Raw genomic sequence first — 18,988 nt, 5'->3', positions numbered from 1 at the left:
GTACTGCTTCTAGTAAAATGTCACAGAAATGTTAAAAAAAAGAAAAAAGATAAGACTAAGGAACAAACTTGGACCAGTTGCAGTTGTTTAGCTGAATCTGTATTAGCTGGTCTGTCAGGTGTGGCTTTCAAGGCACCAGATCCCTGGAGCAAGACAGGGGTGAAACCAATTTGAAAGGTTAGTCTTAGCTAAAGAGCCAGTTGCAGTTGGCTCCTAAACGTCTGTCCAAGTTATTTACTTGGCAATTGGAGATGGGTGAATGAATAGGTGGCATTTTACTGGTTTGAAGAACAGCCTGTGCTTTCTCATCAAATATTTGGTATCTTTTATGTATGTTCTGCAGCGGACTTTGAATACCCCTGGACTTTTATTGTGGGCATATATGTCTCTGCAGAAGCAGAATCAACTGGTTTTATATTATTGGGATGATCGATGTGTCTGCATAACTTATTCTTGATGCACACAATCTGAAACAGTGTACTTCTATTCCCAAAGGTTTTGATCAGTTGATAACCTGCTTTAGTTCTGTGGAGTAGAGGGGTAGCCTGTCATAGAAGATACTAATTTAAAAACCTTATTTCTCTTTACAAATCAAAAGAGGTATAAGCAAAACTGAGATGACAGGGATCAAAGAACACGTGATTCTAGTGTTAAGTCTGTCTCTTTTTTTTGTTGTTAAATTGTTTTTATTTTCATGCTGTACTGCTAGATTTTTTTTCCAGAAATTTAATTAATTGGAAGTAAATTGGAAATTAATTGGAAGTAAATTTTTTTGAAAAAGTATTTTTAAAGTCAGTGGAAAAAATCGTCCTTTCCTGATAGCTTCCCCCACTGCAGCATTGCCACGACAATGGTGACTTGAACTTGAGCCAGACAGTTGTGTGCTGGGGAATTTGTGATGAAACTGCTTCTATGAGCTGTAACAAATAGCTTCATGACCTGTTTATCATATTTGTCCTGCTGTAATCTTTACTTGTCTCAGAGAAAAGTCAAAGGTTGTTCTTAATTCAGCTTCTGTGTAGACTGGATTTGACAGTAAGGAGGTGCTAGGGCTTATACAATCAGAGGCACTGCTGCCCCTGCCTTGTGTATTTCCCAAATAATAGATCATCTAGCTTCGCAGGATATCAGTTTAATATCCTCTTATCAGCAAATTCATCAGTTAAAAGTTAAAATGAAGCATTGGAAGACCATGTAGAAGAAATAAAGGAGACAGGTAAACATGTCCAATTAGCATTTCTGCTATTGGGAGGATACATGTTAGATCTTGCAGCTGTGCAATTCTCTGCTTTATTATGGTAGTTTAAATATTGTATTGATTGTTTCAGGGACGAAATCTTGCAGATCTCAGAAGAAGTCAGCCTCGAGGGACTTTCACGCTGAGCACAACACTGCGATTAGGCAAACAGATTCTGGAGTCAATAGAAGCCATTCACTCCGTGGGATTCCTGCATCGTGACATCAAGCCTGTACGTTGTTTTGGAAATTTGCCTTTTGGTGGTATGTCTGTTATACTTGAGTCAATAAAGACAGCCTGGTGGGTTGAACATGGACATATTTCAATGAGGGCATTTAGGCTTCCTTGCACTCTCCCTCTGTCTGACACACAGGCTATTTTCTATAAACATAAAATGGCAGTGTTATATCAGTGTTATTCCTTTAAGTGCATAGCAAACCAGTTTTTATTGGCAGAGACCAATCCATGGTGGATTAGTAGCTGTCAGTCATACTTCTCCCAGAGAGGATCATGAGGAAACAATCTGACTCTGAGCAATCATCTGAAGTCCAACCAATTACTACTATATAAAAGGAATTTAGAAAGGATGTCTTGTACTATGACCTATCACTTGAATAAATGCCATTTCATTAACTAAATAATCCTTTAAATCTCTTCTGAGCAACTGCCAATTGGAGCACAGTTTCTAGTGTTGGAAAACACAGTTGCAGTGTTGGTCATCTAGACGCCTAGGTGAGGCACAATAATTCCAAGTCTCACTGCAGGAGCCATAGTCTCTTTCTCATAACTCTTAACTGCTTGACCTGAACACCTCTTGCTACACTATTGTCATGACAGTCTTTCTTGTTCAATTCACTGTTTTTAAAATCAGCTGGTTTTGGTCGACCAGATTCATCTGAAAAGTTAGCTAACTTGTCACTAGTGAGGCTGGCCACAAATCCTTTTAGCAGCCATCCCGTATGGTAAAGGCCACAACTTCAAAATGGGAGTTAAATGAGAGCTGCTCAACTTCCTTGTTGTCAATTTATTTACTAAGAACCAAAAGCATTGTTTTTTTAGATGCCCGAATGTTCAGATAAATTTAAATTTCAGATAAATTTTAACTGCGAAGTGAACTTGCCGGTATGGCAGTGATTCTGCAGGTCATGGTGTTTAAGATGCACCATGAGGTGTTTCTGAAAATTCCTCTCATGTTTTCACCAGAAGTGTGTGAGGCTATATGACAACGTTTTGTCAACAAATGGTGGCTCTTAGCCAAGTTGCTGTTATCACACTTATTTTTTTATTCTTTTTTTTTTTTTTTCTTTTTGTCTAGTCCAATTTTGCCATGGGCCGTTTGCCTTCAACGTACAGGAAATGCTACATGTTAGACTTCGGTCTGGCCCGTCAGTATACCAACACCACTGGTGAAGTCAGGCCAGTAAGTAAATTTTAAGTAATTTCTTTGTTGCCAGTTCTGCTATTGCTTAGGCAAGGAAAAGGTTTTGTTATTCTGTTGTTTTTGTGGTTGTTATGCTTGGACATTATATTGGACTACGTTTTCTGCAAGGCGAGAAGCAGCAGTTGACTTTGAGCTGGTGATCAAAGGGATGCTTGCTATTGTCTCACAAGATGTGTGGCTTTTATTTATTGTTATTGTTTTTTCCTTCAGGTTAATTGTATTTTCCATGGACTTAGAATACTTACTGCATGCTGGCCAAGCAAAGAGAATGAACCCAATGCTGGCCACGTAACTTTTGTAGTATCTGAGGGCTCGTGTACTTCAGGGCTCTGAGAGCATGATCTGGGGAACAAGGTTGGTGGCTTTGTAAAGCCTCTTAAAACCATCAAGAGTTTAGAGGCTAGCACAATCTCTGAAGCTGAGCTTCCTGTGAACCATAATGCTGTTAGCACCCTCGTCTGGTTCTGGTTTTGTGTCTGTTGCCCACCAACTGGATTTCTTAGGGGCAGTATTTGTGTGCCTGCTTGAAGAGGAGGTAAGAACAGGGAGCACAACTTGTACTACCTGGCCTGCGTTTTATCTTCAGTCCTTTTACCAGCACCATATTATCTGGTGTCACTTCGTAAGGGTGCCGTAAGCTTCAGACACTCCAGGTATTCCAACAAGTTGCAGTCAGAGCATTCCCAGACTTATTCTGGAATACAGCACAAGCTTGGAGGGATCAGACAATCTCTCTGTTTATCATCCTAGGCTTATACCTTATAGCACAACTTCTCCATCTGTGAGATATTAGTTGTTCTGAAAACTGTTGACAATGTGAGAGCTAAATTCAAAGACTCATTAATGCAGGATACATTTAGGGAGTAGGAAGAAAGAAAAGATCAGTGAGCAAGTTCTGTGTCTTGAGCAGATGAACATAGGTGGGGATTTTTCTTCTATTTTTTTCATATTTTTATAAGTTTGTTCAATGTGTAAAGGTCATATATGGTAAAGTCCCATATACCTGCTCTCCTCTGCCATACTTCAAGTGATGTGTGCTTGTTTTTAAGCAAAAATAAAACAATAAAAATAAACATTTACTTCAGTTCCTTTTTATACCTTAGTCACCAAGCTGTTTGATTCCTTTGTGTCCCTGCTGCCCAGTACCACTATTGAGTTCTAACTGGACTCAGATTTGCCTAGAGAAGCACGGTAAGATTGCTACCCAGATAATGCACAGGGGATTGGGAAGGAGATGGGACGAATGGGAGTATGAAAGCAAATGGAATTAGATTTTCTCTTCCCTGCCCCCACACTGCACTCTCCCTAGTTGTGCTTCTGTGTGCTCCTTAATCTGATTTAGACTCAAAGTGCTCTCTAGAGTAGCTGGTCTGTAGTAGGTGGGGAGGGTTAGGCTGCAGATGCCCAAAGTGATGTTAACCATCAGCCCTGAGCAATAATATCGAGGAGGTGAAGCACTTACCCTTGCAGCAGCTTCACGCTGGCAGAAAAAGTAGAAAACTCTGCTCTAGAAGACATTGTTGCAGAGCCACTCTGAAGCTGTGCCTGGAAGAAATCCCAAATGCTAAATAAAGAGAAGAGAGATTTTCATATATTTTAAAACTTTTCTTTTGTTTCTCTCTCTCTTTTTTTTTTTTTTTTTTTTTAATTAAGAGCTCAATCTTTCATTTCACCAGGGAGATTATTTCAAGCCAACAACGTAGATTCTTCTTTCATCATTCTCTTTCAGTTCTTTTATGTGCGAGGAGTAAAATTCCCAGATATGTAACACAATCATCCCGTATGCATCTTTTCATCATTTAGTTCTGAGGCACAATATAAAATATATGTAGGAGAAGGAGGTCACTCTCTTTTTCTGGATGCATTTTTTTTGAATTTAACTTTCAGTCATATTAATTTTTTAATAGACACTTTCTGCTCAGGTAGGTTCTGTGCACTTTCCTAGAGTTTCATGTATTACCTTACATTATGGAAAATACCATAAAAATACGTGCCATTTTTACATCCTCCGAAATTCATAACCTCAGTCTTGCTTGTTAGCTATTCTGAAACACTGTGAATTACTTGCCAGTAATACAGATGGTGGACTTTGATTTTAGGATGTTGTGATGTGTTGTTTTTTTTGTTTGTTTGTTTTAAAAATCTTTGACATTCGTATTTTTGGCCAGTTTTCTGTATTGAAAACACTCTTGATTTTAAAAAAGGGAAAGGCCAGCAATTCCACGGAACAAAATCCACTAGAAAGTTTATTGACACAGATTTTTTAATTTATTATTTTATGTCTATTCACTGATGTCAACCAGTATGGATTTTTTTTTTTGTTTTTATTTTTGATATCAAGAGTCAAGGAGCCCCTTAGCAGGCAGATAGCATAGGCTGTTGTTGAAAATGTTTCCTTTTGTTTTTTTTGAGAGATTAGTTGAAACCCTGACCCTCTGATATACCTAATGTGGGATGCTAATGCTAGCACGAATGGTAACTCACATGGCAGGATAGAGACAAAAGATGGTTGGAACCAGAAAGTATGTAAGGAAGCATCAGCAACATTTTTTTCCTGCGTCAGCAATTAGAAAAAATTAGTTGTTTTCAGGAGTCTCATTACTCAATATTTCTCTGAGAGTTGTAGAAAACATAGTTTGATGTTTACTCCTTTGGACAGGTAGAGCAGATGTGTATCAGCCATGTGGCCATTTGATGTCCAATGTGTGCTGAGAGCTTCTTACAGCTGGTCTGGAGTCTGTTACTTTGGCTGCCATCAGCATTTCCAGCATCTGTATCAGAGTCAACAGCCTGGCTAGCAGGAGGGACGCTGGCTATTATGATAATCAGGGCAGACTGCCAGTGCAAAAAGCTATTTTTTTCCAGAGGTTTTTGTTTCAAATGCTTGTAAGTGAGGACAGAAAAATGAAGGGAAAGAGAGGCAGCTTGACAAATTTCCCGGAGAAGATGCTGATTTCTTTACCATTTTTCCAAGCCCCCAATACCCATGCTCTCCTGTTTGAAGGGTGACAAATACTGAAAACAGATCACAGCTCTTAACCAGTAAGGCATGTCTGACCTGAGATTTCCAGTTTCTCAAGGGAGTGCTGACAGTGATAGCGCACAAAGTATTCCTGGTCCATTACCCTTAGTATGCAGCACCAAAAAAATATTACTTACATATTTACTGAAAAATAACTTGGTCACAGGCAGCAGGATTTCTGGGACTGTGAGACTCCTGAGGTCCCTTTGCTAGGGAATGAATCTTAATTTTGTTCAAAGCTGTGAAGTTTCAATGGGAGAGATCACAAGATGCCTGCTTGTTTGTGGTACTTTGCGATCAGGTGAAAATGTAGGAATTCATGTAGCCGAGGAATTTATGAACCTGGGACTTCCAAATTTGGGTGAATGAACTAATACTGGAGAAAAGCAACAGTGCTCCTCTTCATTGTTGTCCTTTTTGTGACTCTGCACTTCCATTTCTTTATTTTCTGGTTCTGTTCAGTGCTCACCAGAAAGCTGCTGGATTGCTTCACTCCAGGCAGAGATCAGGGTTAGCCAAGCCCCCTACATGCACCAGTGCTTGCAGCCGTAAGGTTCCCTTCAGTTGCCTAAACGAGGCTTCATCTACTTTCTCTTCTTGATCAGCAGACAACCACCATGATGTTACTTGTGTTAGTTATTGCTCATCGGTTACGTATCAGCAGTGGCCATCTCATCACCTGCTCCAAGGAGAGCTTCATGCAGACCGATCAGTAGTCGGTCTCTGTATACTCTAGGTCACCCCTGATGGTGTTTCTGGTGCTCCCATGAGTGAGCAGCATGGGTTAATAGTCAGAAGGACACACAAACCTTGGCACTCTGTCCTTATCATCCCAAATCCAGGCCCCCAACAAGCCACAAACTACCTGAGACATCAAGTCAGATGAGGCACGCATTTCCTGCAGGAAGGGGTCTTCAGTGACCACCACACATATTTGCTTCCCGGTACAAACATTTTCGTCAGGCTCAGATGGCTGTGAGGTCTCCTTGACAGGCCTTGTCACTCTCACCTGCTCCCAGGTAACTCTCTTCTGCAATAGCAGACCTACGTGTGGTGCAGGAGCCTCCTGCTGCCAGCTCCCATCCTTTTGGGAGCCTCCATGCGTTTTTCCTTTGAACGTAGCTGCATGCTGTCACTTTTTCCTTGCATTGCAAGCATTTGGGATCCTCACTTTCAGAGGCTCTGTGAAGGCTCTTGGTCTCTTGTTCACCCTTCTGGATGCTGTGCAGTCTGCTCACCTCCTTCCCCACCTCACCAGAACTCCTGCATTTGACAACTCTGGACCTGCATCAAAGCATTTGTCTTACACATGAGGCCACTGCAGAGGCACCAGGTGGATGGACCAGGTTATCCTCGTCTATATGCACAAGTGCTTCAGAGAACACTGTTCATGATCTTAATTTCCCCTAGAAAAACTGCACAGGCTTTTCCTAGTTGCATCCCAACTGGCCATATCCCTATTGATTTCATCATTTAGGAGAATTTCAAGCATTCATTCTGTTGTGTGGGCTGTGAAGCTACATGGTACTTCTTACAAATTAGCACTGTACGTGCCAAAATGAGAGAGAATGCAAGGGGGGACTGTATCTGCCCAACTACATGTACCCTGTCTGTAGATATCCAGAAGCAACTTCTTTAGGGCTGGAGGCAGGATAGCAGATGAGATGTATAGAGCCAGTGAAGCAATTGTTATGGTCCATATGGAACAGAGTAAAGAATGCTACAAAACTTTAGTGCCTTTTTACAAAACCAGATGAGACAACAGAGTTAATAATGCATGTGATACCACCCATCCAGTTTTAAAGAGGGTATTGCAGATCCAAACAGTATTCAGAAGAGAGTAATGACAAGCTCACTTGGAGAGGAATCAGAAAGATTGTAATTAGAACCTGGAAGAAGAAGAATAAAGTAAATGTTATAACAGTCTGTAAAATACTATAAAGCCTTGAGAAGGGAGTAAGAGAGCCTCTGTTCTCTCTGGTTACATAGGAGCAAGATAGTCAGTGAAATAGGTGATAAACCTAAATAAATCCCAGTAAAGGGATGCATTTGTTCTTGAGGCATCACTTGCTGCCACACATGGTATGCACTGGATGAGTACGCGTGCAGGGCAGAAACTGGTCTGAATAGCAGCGATGACACGGTGTGTGCTGTAATAAAGGACTGGAAAAAATGCCAAAGGCTGTTATAAAATATAGGGAGGAGGTTATAAAATGGCAGATGAAATTCGGAGTAGGTAAGTGTGAAAGGTGATGCTCGTGGTGTGTTTAGGAGGGAAGCAGTTCCAGTTCCCATGTTGGTTAGTGGCCTCTGAGCTGACAAGTAGAGCTGATAAGTGAAACCTTGATGTTGTGGAATATCTATGTCTTCGTGAAGCTAGGATACTTTAAATAGCAAAAGTCATCAGGAAAGGAATACAGGACAAAACGAAGGTCACTGTGGTGACACTTGATGATATGCGTATGGCTTTTCAGAGTTTTCATATTGTACCTGAGAAAACTTCAGACCTTGGGACTAATCTGAGGTAGTCTGAGTATCTGTCGGCCTTGTTCTTGCAAAGAGCATATCTTTGTCTTGGTCACAGGACGATGGTAGCAGCAGTTGCAGGTATTGGGCCATCTCTGCCACCTGTGATCAAAAGAATTTGCTCTAGAGTGCTTTACTTCTTAGCCCCTTTACTCTGAGGCATTTATAGGGGCTTCACTTGGTGAGTGACTGTGAGAAAGCTAGCTCAGCGAGTAAATATAAAATCTGTTTAGAAACATTTAAAAAATGGAGATACGAGAAAGAACTGATGTTGCCTTCCATCCTGATGGTGTTCCTCCAGAACCTTTGCACCCCATTTTTACCTTTATGGAAAAGAAAATTCGGAAATGTGGAGACTCTGAGGGGAGGTAGCTTGGGAGCAGTGTCATCTAGGGTCAGTCAGAACTTTGTCCGAGCTACGGAGACGTAGGAAGTACTTTTTTCTTCCTTTAATACTTAAAGCAATGCCATTGCTTCATCCAAGGCCGCTATCCTCTCTTTTTCAAACTTATGCAGCCCCCTCCAGTACCCTTTTCCCCACAGGATCTTCCCAGGATTTGTGCAATTACATAACTTTGGTGGCAGGGGAGTGTAGTTTTCGATAAGATTATGCTGATATGACATCTGCTTTCTTACCAGCATGAGTGTTCCCATCCAGGTGGGGTGGTGCAGTTTGAAGCTGGCATTTGTTTAACCTGTTCATTTCTCGGTTTTTCAGTCATGGAAGGCTTGGAGATCTGTTTAAGAAGACATGGGTTATGGAGGGTAACTATTACTTCAGCTCCAGTTAATAACTGCTTCCAGATGCAGAGGATTCTCTTCCGAGAAACAAATCTAGTTTTTCCTTTGTGATTTTTTTTTTTGCCCCCCTCCCATGAAAATGTTCATTTTGGGGTGAATCCCAAGACCGTCCATAACAAATTTGACATTACGGGATACATGGACCTTTTCTATGAATCTAACCATTTCTTTTTCTAAATACAGCCTTCTGCCATGACTGAGGCAGAGATGAGACGAGTCTTCTTACTCCCTGTAATGTCCCAGTTGCACAACCGACCTTTGCAATGCAGCAATGAACTGTAAGCACTCATTGCTGAGACATATTTTAGACAACAGAGCTAAAAAGCTAGAGAATAGGTTGAAAGGTTGTCTTTTAAAATTTTTGGAAGTATCTTCTGCAGCAAGCGTACAAGAAAAATCATCATCTCACCTTCATTTTTACAGCAGAGGGTGTTCAATACAGAGAAACAGGGCTGAGTAGAAAATCTGAACTTGGAGGGGAACAGAGACATGACAGATAATATGATGAGCAGCCCGTGCTCGTATGCTGGAGGTGTGTGGAGTCGTGAAGGTCTTCAGTGCTAATGTAGGTCATTTTTTTGACAATAACTCCTTCATCATTACTGGTCTTTGTTCAAGTCTGCTGGGCTTGTCGCTAAGGTGCCGTACAGACAGCGTTATGCTTTTCCCCTCTCTGTGACACCCTGCCTTCAGCAACACATTCTCCATGGTTCCACGGATATTAATTGAAAGTGATGGAGGTTTTAGCAACTTGGTCTTATTTATTAGAGAACAGAGGAGAGGAGAGGCTTTGCTATGTTTTTCCAGGAGCCTCTCTCTGCTTGCAGGATCTGACACTGAGCTGTTATGCTCAGCAAGCATTTTTTTTTTTTAGCTTAGTCAGCTGCAGCCCATTGATTAGATCTCGGTCTCCTCGTGGCTCAGACTGCACTGCAGTAGTTTGCAGTGTCTTGCTGAAAATACCATGCATGTGCGAGGGCGGCTCTGTGATTCGGTGGGTAGAGAGGAGAGGTTGTGGGCAGGGCGATGCGTAGCCTGTGTAGACGAGCATGATGAAGGCTGCAGAAATGTGTCAGCTAATTGATATATTTATTTTCCAAGTGTCTGTGCACAGTGTTAAAAATAGCCTTCACTGCAGTGAGCAAGGTATTAGAAGAGGAGAGTATGGTACATTTTGTTATAGAGTAGTTTTCCTCCCTGCTGGAAAGTGAGCTATAAAATAACACAAAGGATGTTAACTCCTAGATCCTAAGACCCCAAATATTCAAACATAGAAGTCCAGTAGCTTTTTCACGTACTTTTAACTTGAAATGTATCTAAGAGTATAATGTTACTGATAAGATTAACAGCTTTGCAGTAGAATAAACAGATCTGTGAAGCTGTAGTACTCAAAGTGCTATATTAGCTTAGGAAAGGACGTAATTTTTGTCTTTATATTGTGAAAAAGGTAATTGCAGAAAAGGCTGATGGCACAGCATAGTCACATTAATTCACATAGAGATGGGAAGAAGGAAAAAAGCGAACCTATGTCTTAAAAACATTGCACAATTAATGTATTGTGAAAGTGCCATTTCTGTGGGAGTGAGTTAGTTACAGAATGTTATTGAACACTAAAACTATAGGACAATATAGAAAATTGTGTACAGGTTCTCATTGTTACTCTTGTTGTTGGAGTACCAAATTTGGACTTAAGAAGGGAGTTTGTGTTGTTTTAAAACATTACAACTATGCAGTTTAAATGTACCGATTCAAAATCTGTTGGTGAGCAGGGACTTTTGTATCTTGTCCATTAGAACTTGCTGGTTTTTTGCTTTCTGTACCTGGAAGCCCTGGTGCAGTGAGAGTGACCTCAGATCACCTCTGTCAGGTTGTTGATGGTTTTGTTTTTTGTAGCAGCTTTCTAGTCAGAGCTCTTGTACTACAGGGGTGAGGGGAAAGGGAGCAGTCAAGGCTTAAATCCTATATGTGCCTGAAGGGCACTGAGATCCTATTTTCCATTTCTGAGTGCCTGTACTGCCGTGCTGTAGGGGGCTTCAAAACACCTGAATGTGTCATTCCTTCCTTTCTGACTGGTGCTGTTCCACTTGAAGCTCTGATTATTCTTCCCATTGGACTACAGAAAGAGGAAAAGAAAGCTATTGCTCTGCCCAGTGGTGAGGGAACAGGGGCTTCGCACCCTAGGCAAGTGAATGTTGAGTTGGATTGCAGGTCAAGTCTCCCCTACGTCAGGTAAGTGCGTTTGCTGCCAGGTTACAGAGTGCCTGTCACACACTTTCTCTCTTGGTAATAAATATTAAATTATTCCATGCACAATGCATCCTTTCCGACATGGATGTTCTCAGTCTTGCATCTCAAAGCGTCCTGTAGCTTACAGGTGTGGGTGCACTCTGGAAGGAGGGAGGTGTGATTTTAATGTCTGTCTGGGGATGGGGGAGGTTGGACTTAGCTCTCCTGCATCCGAGTGATTGCCACGACAGTCTTTTGTCTTCTGCCTCCTTTGAAAAGGACCGTCTTTTCCACCTGACTCCAGGAAAGCATTAAGAGCTGTAAATCCTAAGTGAGATGTGTCTAATTCTTGACAGCTCTCCAGAACATTTCCATTTCGCTCTGTTCGCTGCTCTGTGTAATAAATAGTGTGTGGAAACCTTATCTTTCTTACTTAGCACTTCCCATGCTTTCCATGGGGATATTCTGTGCTACTTAATCCAAGCTCTAGTGCAGAAATCATGTGTTTAGCCTGTTAGTCAGAAAGACAAAATGATCACTTCTCTGTTTTCAGTGTTTAAATCCATTGGAAATTTTGAGTTCTCCTAAAATGAAGAAGAAAAGATAGCCTTTTAGCTAATCACCTTCACGTCTTTTGCTTTGGAAAGAATACTCCAGGACTACTAAGTGACTTTCTCAAAACTAAATTTGTTGCAGAACCTGCAGAATTCATAGAACTTGCACATTTTTTGATAAGAGGAATGGTGACATTCAAATAAGAAGCTTTGTTTGGTTGATTGCTTTTGATGAGTTGATTTCTATTGGCAAATGTATGTCTCAGCCAAGATTTTTCTTCAGTTTCCTGAACTTTGTTTTAAGGTCCGTTATAATATTAGCTCTTGCCTCTGATCAGGGTGATCGTTGCATTTTCATGCTGCGTAATTCATACCTTAAGATAACGTCTGTTCACGTGGCTTAAAAGCAACACTGATATTCAGTCTGCTCTCTTGCAAACCACCATTCTGCATCCCTCCACAGGTGGCGGAGGTCTAGCATTCTGGACAGGGCACCGCAGCAAGCATCAGGGAAGGGGAAATAGCCTGAATTTGGCAGCTTTAAAACCTGTGAAGTTGGCCAGCCAGTGACTGTGAGAAGATGACTGGTGAGGAGGCAAGGTGGTGGTTGCAGAAATAAACAGAAATCTGATGTGGGAACCCATAAATAATCAAACAGGGAAGGGGACATCTCTCTTAGCTTTTAGAAACTAAAGCACTGATGTTAGAACTTGCCCTGGGTGAAAAATGCAGGAGATGGAAGAGAGCAAATCCCCTTGCTGGTTACTAATATCAGTCTGTTTGACTGGGGAGCAGAGGAGGTAATTCTAGGGAGGCAAATCACAGTAGAACCTGTATGCGTCTGTGCTCTCAAATTTGTTTTTTATACTTTCTATTAGGAGTGTGTGATATGTGATCCGGGGAAGTTAGTCTCTAGAGGGACCCCTCTCACCATTTACAGAGCACTCACAAACCACACAGGCTCGCTCAAAGTTTTGTGTCTAAATTAAACCACATACAGCGCCAGGCAGCGGCGCGGGGAAGGATGCTGGGGGGTGACAACAGCTCAACAAGACGCCCAGGTTTCTGAAGGGATGCAATATTGAATTGTTTTTTAATTTATTTCTGTTTAATTTTTCTCCTCATTTTGTTGTTTTTTATCATGTTTTCCTTTGGGTTTCTCTCTGTTTTACAGTTCTTTTGGGCTCTTCTTTTGAGGCTGTGTTTGATGCGTTGGCTTCCCATCCGCTGCTCGTAACCATCTCTGCTATGAGTTGTGAGTGAGCCATCATCATGCTTCTGGGTTTTCATTTTGTTTTGCACTTTTGTTATATATGGAAGTCCAAATTACACCTGATTTTCTTTTCCCTCATGATATGTTTGTTTTTCAGCAGGATCCTGACAGCTACCTAAATGTGCTGCAGAGGCCTAGAGTATTTGGGATTCTGCCTGAGGGGCTGGCAGACATTTGGGCAGTGCCAGAGACTGTGGTTTTGTCGTTTTTTTGTGGTTTCAGAGGCGAGGGGAGGGGAGTTCTGACATCTGACGTTTTTGACTCTGGATTTCTCTATTTATTCATTTCTAACTCCCTACTGGGACAAAATGTGCTGCTGCTGTTAATGATTCTACAGAGTACTGCTGTTTAATGACTCAAAATGCATGTAAGAGATGCAGAATTTGTCTCTACAGAAGAAGTGTAGATGTATTTCCTTGTAAGCCTAACTGCTGGGAGCAGGAAATTCCTAGCAGTCACAAAGATACGTGCTTTTTGATTAATTACAGCTTCCTTTCACTTTTCCTTCTTACTCCAACTTTTCCAACAAGTTACTTCAGTCCAAGCTGCATCTCAAAGTGCTTGCTGTGATCTGTGACATTTCCTCCCTCCCCTTAGCACCTCCTCTTCGGTCTGTGCTAACTCTCCCTTCATTTTCTTGCTGCTGGAAGTTCCTTTCCTGTTTCCATGACAGCTGGGTGAATGATCCCAGATGACAACAGGCCTGCCAGGGGCAAAGGTGGTGGATCTCATGAGATGTTTGCACAGGCTTCTAGAAGGCTGGGGAAGAACCAGTGGTTGTGTTCTCTGAGAGTACCACAGGCATAAGAAATGGCAGGAGGAAAGTTTTGGCACTCAAATGTAAGCTTTTAGAAATGGAGATGAAGAACAGGAGCTTCAAAGTAGCGATCTAGAGACCAGTGGGGCAAGAGGAAAAGTTTTGATGCCTAGGTAAGAAGATGGTATAAGGAGCAGGGATCCGGAATCATGATGAAACAGGAATGCTCCTGAAGAAAGGGGAGCATATACAGGAAAGACAGACTTCATCTGAATCGTAAGGAAGACACTGTTGGCCCTTAAAATACAGATGATCATCCGTGTTTGAACTGGAGAGTGAGAAGAAGCTGATGGGTGCAAGACAGCACGCAATTGCAGACGATACATCCACTCTGTACATAATTTTGTTACCAAATTTTGTCTTTGTGATGTAGTGAGCGTTGCCAATATATGAAAGGAATATAATTTTTGCTCTACAGTACTAGTCTAACACATTCTCCCAAGCTAAAACTCATTTTAAACCTTGCTTCTGACACAATGCAATATATTTCATATCTGTCATCTCCCTGACAGCTCTGTGTAATAAATTACTTTTGCTTGTGTGCTAGACACAATCTGAATTCAGCAAGAGACAAGCTTTATCCTGAGTAACATTTTTCATAGTAACACTGATGTGGAAAAAAATAAAAATCATGTATGGTTTAAAAATTGTACTTCAGCTTTCTAGCTTTTTACCTTACAATTTTGGGGGTTCAAACCAATTGCTCTATGCATGATTCCATAACCTGAAGTTCCTAACTGTTAGAAGTTCAGTTCTGTGTCAGGTGTGGACAGGTCTGGATGGCTGTGATGCTTTATCCAGGGTATCGTCCACTGCTGGATAATGCAGTGGTGGGATGAAATTTTTTTCATGGGAAGAAATGAAGTTTGTAAAGAAATCATCTGACAAATTAATGTTGATGAATTCAGAAGAGAAGTCAGTAACAGTTGAGTATACAGCATGAGCTACAGCAAGTGCTGAGGCAGGAACTGTTTAGATGAAAAATAAGGTCTCTCCTGCTCTCCACAGTAATGGAAACATTTGATTGCATTGATTAGTGACAGTCAAAAGACATGACTAATTGCCTTGTGACTGGCAGGGCAGCCAAATACAGCCAAAAGGAGGGAAAACCTTTAGGAGGAAGAAAGCTATTAACACAGTTAGTGTCTGCCTGTGTTGTTCAAAGTTCTAAATATCCAGTCAAAATAATTGCATGGTCTTGCTCAGTTTGAGCAGTGTCCCTTCACTGAGGCAGTATATCAGAGAGGACTGGAGAGACAGCCCATTGGGTTCAGCTGTGGGGAATGGCTTGATGAACTGGTTCATATTGGCTCTGGTAGAGATGTACATGTACAGTTAAATGGTGGGTGGACGTTTGTTTTGTTAATGAAAGAGGAGGGGAATACATCTGCAAACTGCCCAGGAGTTGGTTTCAGAATAGATCTAATTAAAGACTGTATCGATACTGTGCCACAAATAGTAAGTATTGATCTAAGAAGTATTTTCAGAGACAGTGCCAACCAAACCAAAATGTAGTACCTGGTTCTATATATACAAATTTATATTTGATATCTGAGGACGCTGAAGTAGGAAAAAAGCGTAAAAGATAAACTCCCCTGGACTGCAGAGACTGAACAATGTTTGTTCTGAAAGCCCTACAGATCATACACTAGAATTGTTCATGATTTGCTGCTGTTTCATCTCTCACACTCACGTGAGTTTCCACACTCACGATGGCAAAGAGGAATGTCCTCTTGCTTTTTAACATGTAGAGGACATTTATGGTGATGGGTGATTCCAGCAGACGTGTTCCAGCGGCCAGTATTCTGCTTTTCAGAAACTCACATCAGCAAATTCGGTGGAATACTGAAAAATATTTTGCAGTAATTTGTCAGTAAGCATCTGAAACGTATGCTCAGTGAGGAAAGAGGTGTGTGGTCATGGAAATAATATCTTGACTATTACCTGCTGCTAAATAAGTAGCTAATAGCTCAAGCGAGTGGACTGCAATGTTATATGCTGCATTAAGTCCATGGCATATGCATGTGTGTGCTCCACGTGGAGTGTGACTTTTTGTTTGGAGTCGCTGTAACTTGGGAGCTGCACTGTATACCAGTCAGATGTGTGTTAGCAGCAAAGTTGCTTGTTTAAAATGCATTTGAAGTTGTAGTCTTTGTAAAAATACTGAAACTCAGAGCAACTTCCCCGTAGCCAGAGGGAAGTGACTGAATTGTGTGCATTTAAACTGACAGAAGCGTGCCCTAGAATAAAAGTACCAAATTTAAGGCTCAGCTCTGAAAACATAGGCACAGCTGAAACAACAAACATAAAGCAACTGACCTAAGTGGGACAACTCACCCAAATAGAGTATTTATTAATTTACTCAGAATTCTGCCAAAGTAGCATATTAATTATCAGTGTCTAGTGCTTTGCCCATGCTTAACATCAAGGTGCCTGGGCCTGAACCTTGCTTTGCCACGGGAATTTTGAAAGCACTGTAGTTAGCTCTGGTGTTTCTAGCTAAGCTGGAAGGAGTTGTTGGATGTCATTCTTTAAATGCACATTTTTCAGAACAGAGTAAGTAAGCGTACATGACTTAGTGTCCTTGTGGAGGCAGCAGTGGAAAGATTTGGGGGTGCTGCTCAGCACCCAGAACAGAGGAAGCCTCCAGCTGTGAGCAGTAGTCAAAGGAGGACTGCCTTCGTCTTGAAGGTGCCTTTATCAAGCCTTCACTTCTGGGTACATGAAGATCGAGACAATCTGAGCAAGAGAAACTGAAGATACACGGTTTACAATATACTGGGGAGGAAAAAAAAAAAAAAGGCAAGAGCCCCAAAAGTCAGAGAATCTTCGTTTTTATAAGTCTTCTAGAGGATGTTGACAAACAATGTCAGCAAATACATGTGTTTGTCATCCCTGTGTTAGAGCAAGGGATCCCTGTTTTTGTCACACGCAGGCTGCCCTCAGGTTTGCTGATGTTTTTCCTGACTCTTTTTTGCACTAGCACTTCTTTACTAGCTTTTTCCTTGTCCTGGTATTTAAAAAGGAAAATATGATCCTGGAAAATGTTCTTATTTCTATGTCTGGACTATTACTGTTCTAACCTATCTCTGTAATCACTTTGCTTTCTGTGTAAAATTATTTTTTTTATACAAATACAGAATTGGAAAAGCTGTCTATTCAGGTGGCTGCTAGAGCAGATGAAGGCATAAAGAATTTTTTTTTGCCTTGGGTCCGTAAGAAATAAAAGTATAGATGAGAAGTTCTCAGCAGTTAGCACATGGGGTTAAATAACCTGCTCTGTCTCTGAGATTTTTCTGTTGTCTCCCTTCAGCCTCGCAACGTTGCTGGTTTTCGAGGAACAGTCCGTTATGCTTCAGTGAACGCACACAAAAACAGAGTGAGTATTTCTGGGTGATAAAGAGTTAACAACAGGGTTATTTCTCCCTGGATAAGTGTTCTCAGGTGGAGAGGTCTAAGAAGTGCAAGTTCTGGTTTACAGCCTACAGAAATTAATAAATCCTACTAATTTCATTAGAAGGTCAAGGCTGTTGACTGTAAAATCATAATTATGATTCAGTTACTGGATCCTCTCTAGGCGGTAAATTTGATAATTGTAATTATTGCATTGTCAGACATGCTTAAGGGGGAAAAAATCCCACTAAAACGGCAATCCGTGTTAAGTGCCAGGCTGCGTGCTAATTTCAAGTATAACTTGGCTGTGAGTTGCAAAATGCTGGGTCACCAAATCCATTGGACGCCTGGAATTTTTGTTCTTAACAGCATGGTCTCAGGTTAAAAGCAACCTAGTTAAAGTCAAATTTATTTTTCCCTGAAAAGAGCCATTATTACCAGTGTCTGGCCTGTTTCATTCTAAACACTTCTAGCAGTCTCATCCACCATTTTTTCTCAAAACACTTTTGTCCTGTGTCAATAATTCTTCCCACATAGGCAGTGAAACATAAGTCCTCTGGTTCTGCTGCTAAGTGCTTGCCAGATGAGAATTAGCATCCCTCCTGCCTTATCTCCAGGTTTCTAGCATCCTAAGTGCTGTTGCTTTTTGAGACAGGGTATTTGTAATCGTAAATTGGTATTGTGTATGTTCAGCATTGATATCGTGTTTCTAATCATTGCACTGTTCTATACATAGCAAAAGCATTCTTGGAGCTTTTGCTTACAGTCTCATCTATAGACTGGGGCAGTAGCTCAGCTATTTGTAAACCTGTAATCAATCGAGCAGGGTGCTGTTACCTGAAGAGAGAGTGTTTTGTTCATCTCTTCCCTTGCCACAAGCACCACAGTCCCATCCTTTTTCCTGGTCCTGGCACTTACTGGACCCTTCTGCAAGCCAATTAAACTCAATCAGCTGAAAGAATACTTGCTATACACAAACGTATGTCTGTGTGTATGTTTTATACATAGACGTACACATTAAATAAATAAATAGTAAACTCTCCCGCTTTAGTTTTTCACTTGCAGAGGGTCCTGCAAATGCCTGTGCTGGTGCAAGCTAAGGTACATAATCTTTGTTGATTCTAATTTTTCTAGTATGTCATGAAAAGTGTTTGTATGGAAGGCAATGTTAAATAAAATTCTCCATAAAGTGGGATTTAAGAAATAAACATCAACAACAAAAACGTTCTCCAAATAGTTTGCTTCGGGCTCCTGGGGGACATGGTACTTCAGATTCCTTGGATGTGCTAGGGAATTCCTTTCCTACTTACAAATGTTTGTAAGACCCAATGCTCTCTATTTAAAGAGCCTCTTTGTAGCTATCTGTAAATTCCCTGCATTTGAAAATAATATATTTAATGGGAGGAATCTGCTAGAAGCTGAACTTCCAGGAAAACTATAGCAAAACCAGCTCAGTTCTTGCTGAGAAGAGGTCTGAGATTTGGTAAGCCTCAGACTAGTATATACACTGCTATCCCTTAGCAATTGTCTGAATTCAGTTTTATTTAGGATGAGTCTGTAGCATGACTTGGCACATATCAGGAAATTTCAAGTCTTTTTAGGGAAAGACGTTGCTGGCTGCAAGATGTCAATTATTGCAGAAGGTGGAAAGTGTGATAAAGGGAGGGAAGTTGAATGCCATCATGAATTCTTTCTGTT

The 18,988-nt window shown here is 41.1% G+C and overlaps 1 protein-coding gene across 9 annotated transcripts in view; it reads left to right on the top strand.

Annotated features, from left to right (window-relative positions):
* The window catches only part of TTBK1 (tau tubulin kinase 1), a 104,491-nt gene that overhangs the window by 34,956 nt on the left and 50,547 nt on the right, over positions 1–18,988 (top strand). For 8 of the 9 annotated variants that reach the window (XM_068675732.1, XM_068675730.1, XM_068675727.1 and 5 more), the window contains 3 exons: positions 1,329–1,469; positions 2,553–2,657; positions 17,211–17,276. In XM_068675732.1, coding sequence (XP_068531833.1) covers positions 1,329–1,469; positions 2,553–2,657; positions 17,211–17,276 — 312 coding nt within the window. Of the gene's footprint in view, positions 1–1,328; positions 1,470–2,552; positions 2,658–2,683; positions 12,869–12,981; positions 13,063–17,210; positions 17,277–18,988 lie in introns of those variants that run through there. The other variant, XM_068675735.1, reaches the window with a different exon arrangement.

The sequence above is a fragment of the Anas acuta genome, chromosome 3, assembly GCF_963932015.1.
Source record: "Anas acuta chromosome 3, bAnaAcu1.1, whole genome shotgun sequence".
Taxonomy (NCBI): domain Eukaryota; kingdom Metazoa; phylum Chordata; class Aves; order Anseriformes; family Anatidae; genus Anas; species Anas acuta.
This window is presented reverse-complemented; position numbering and strand designations above follow the sequence as displayed.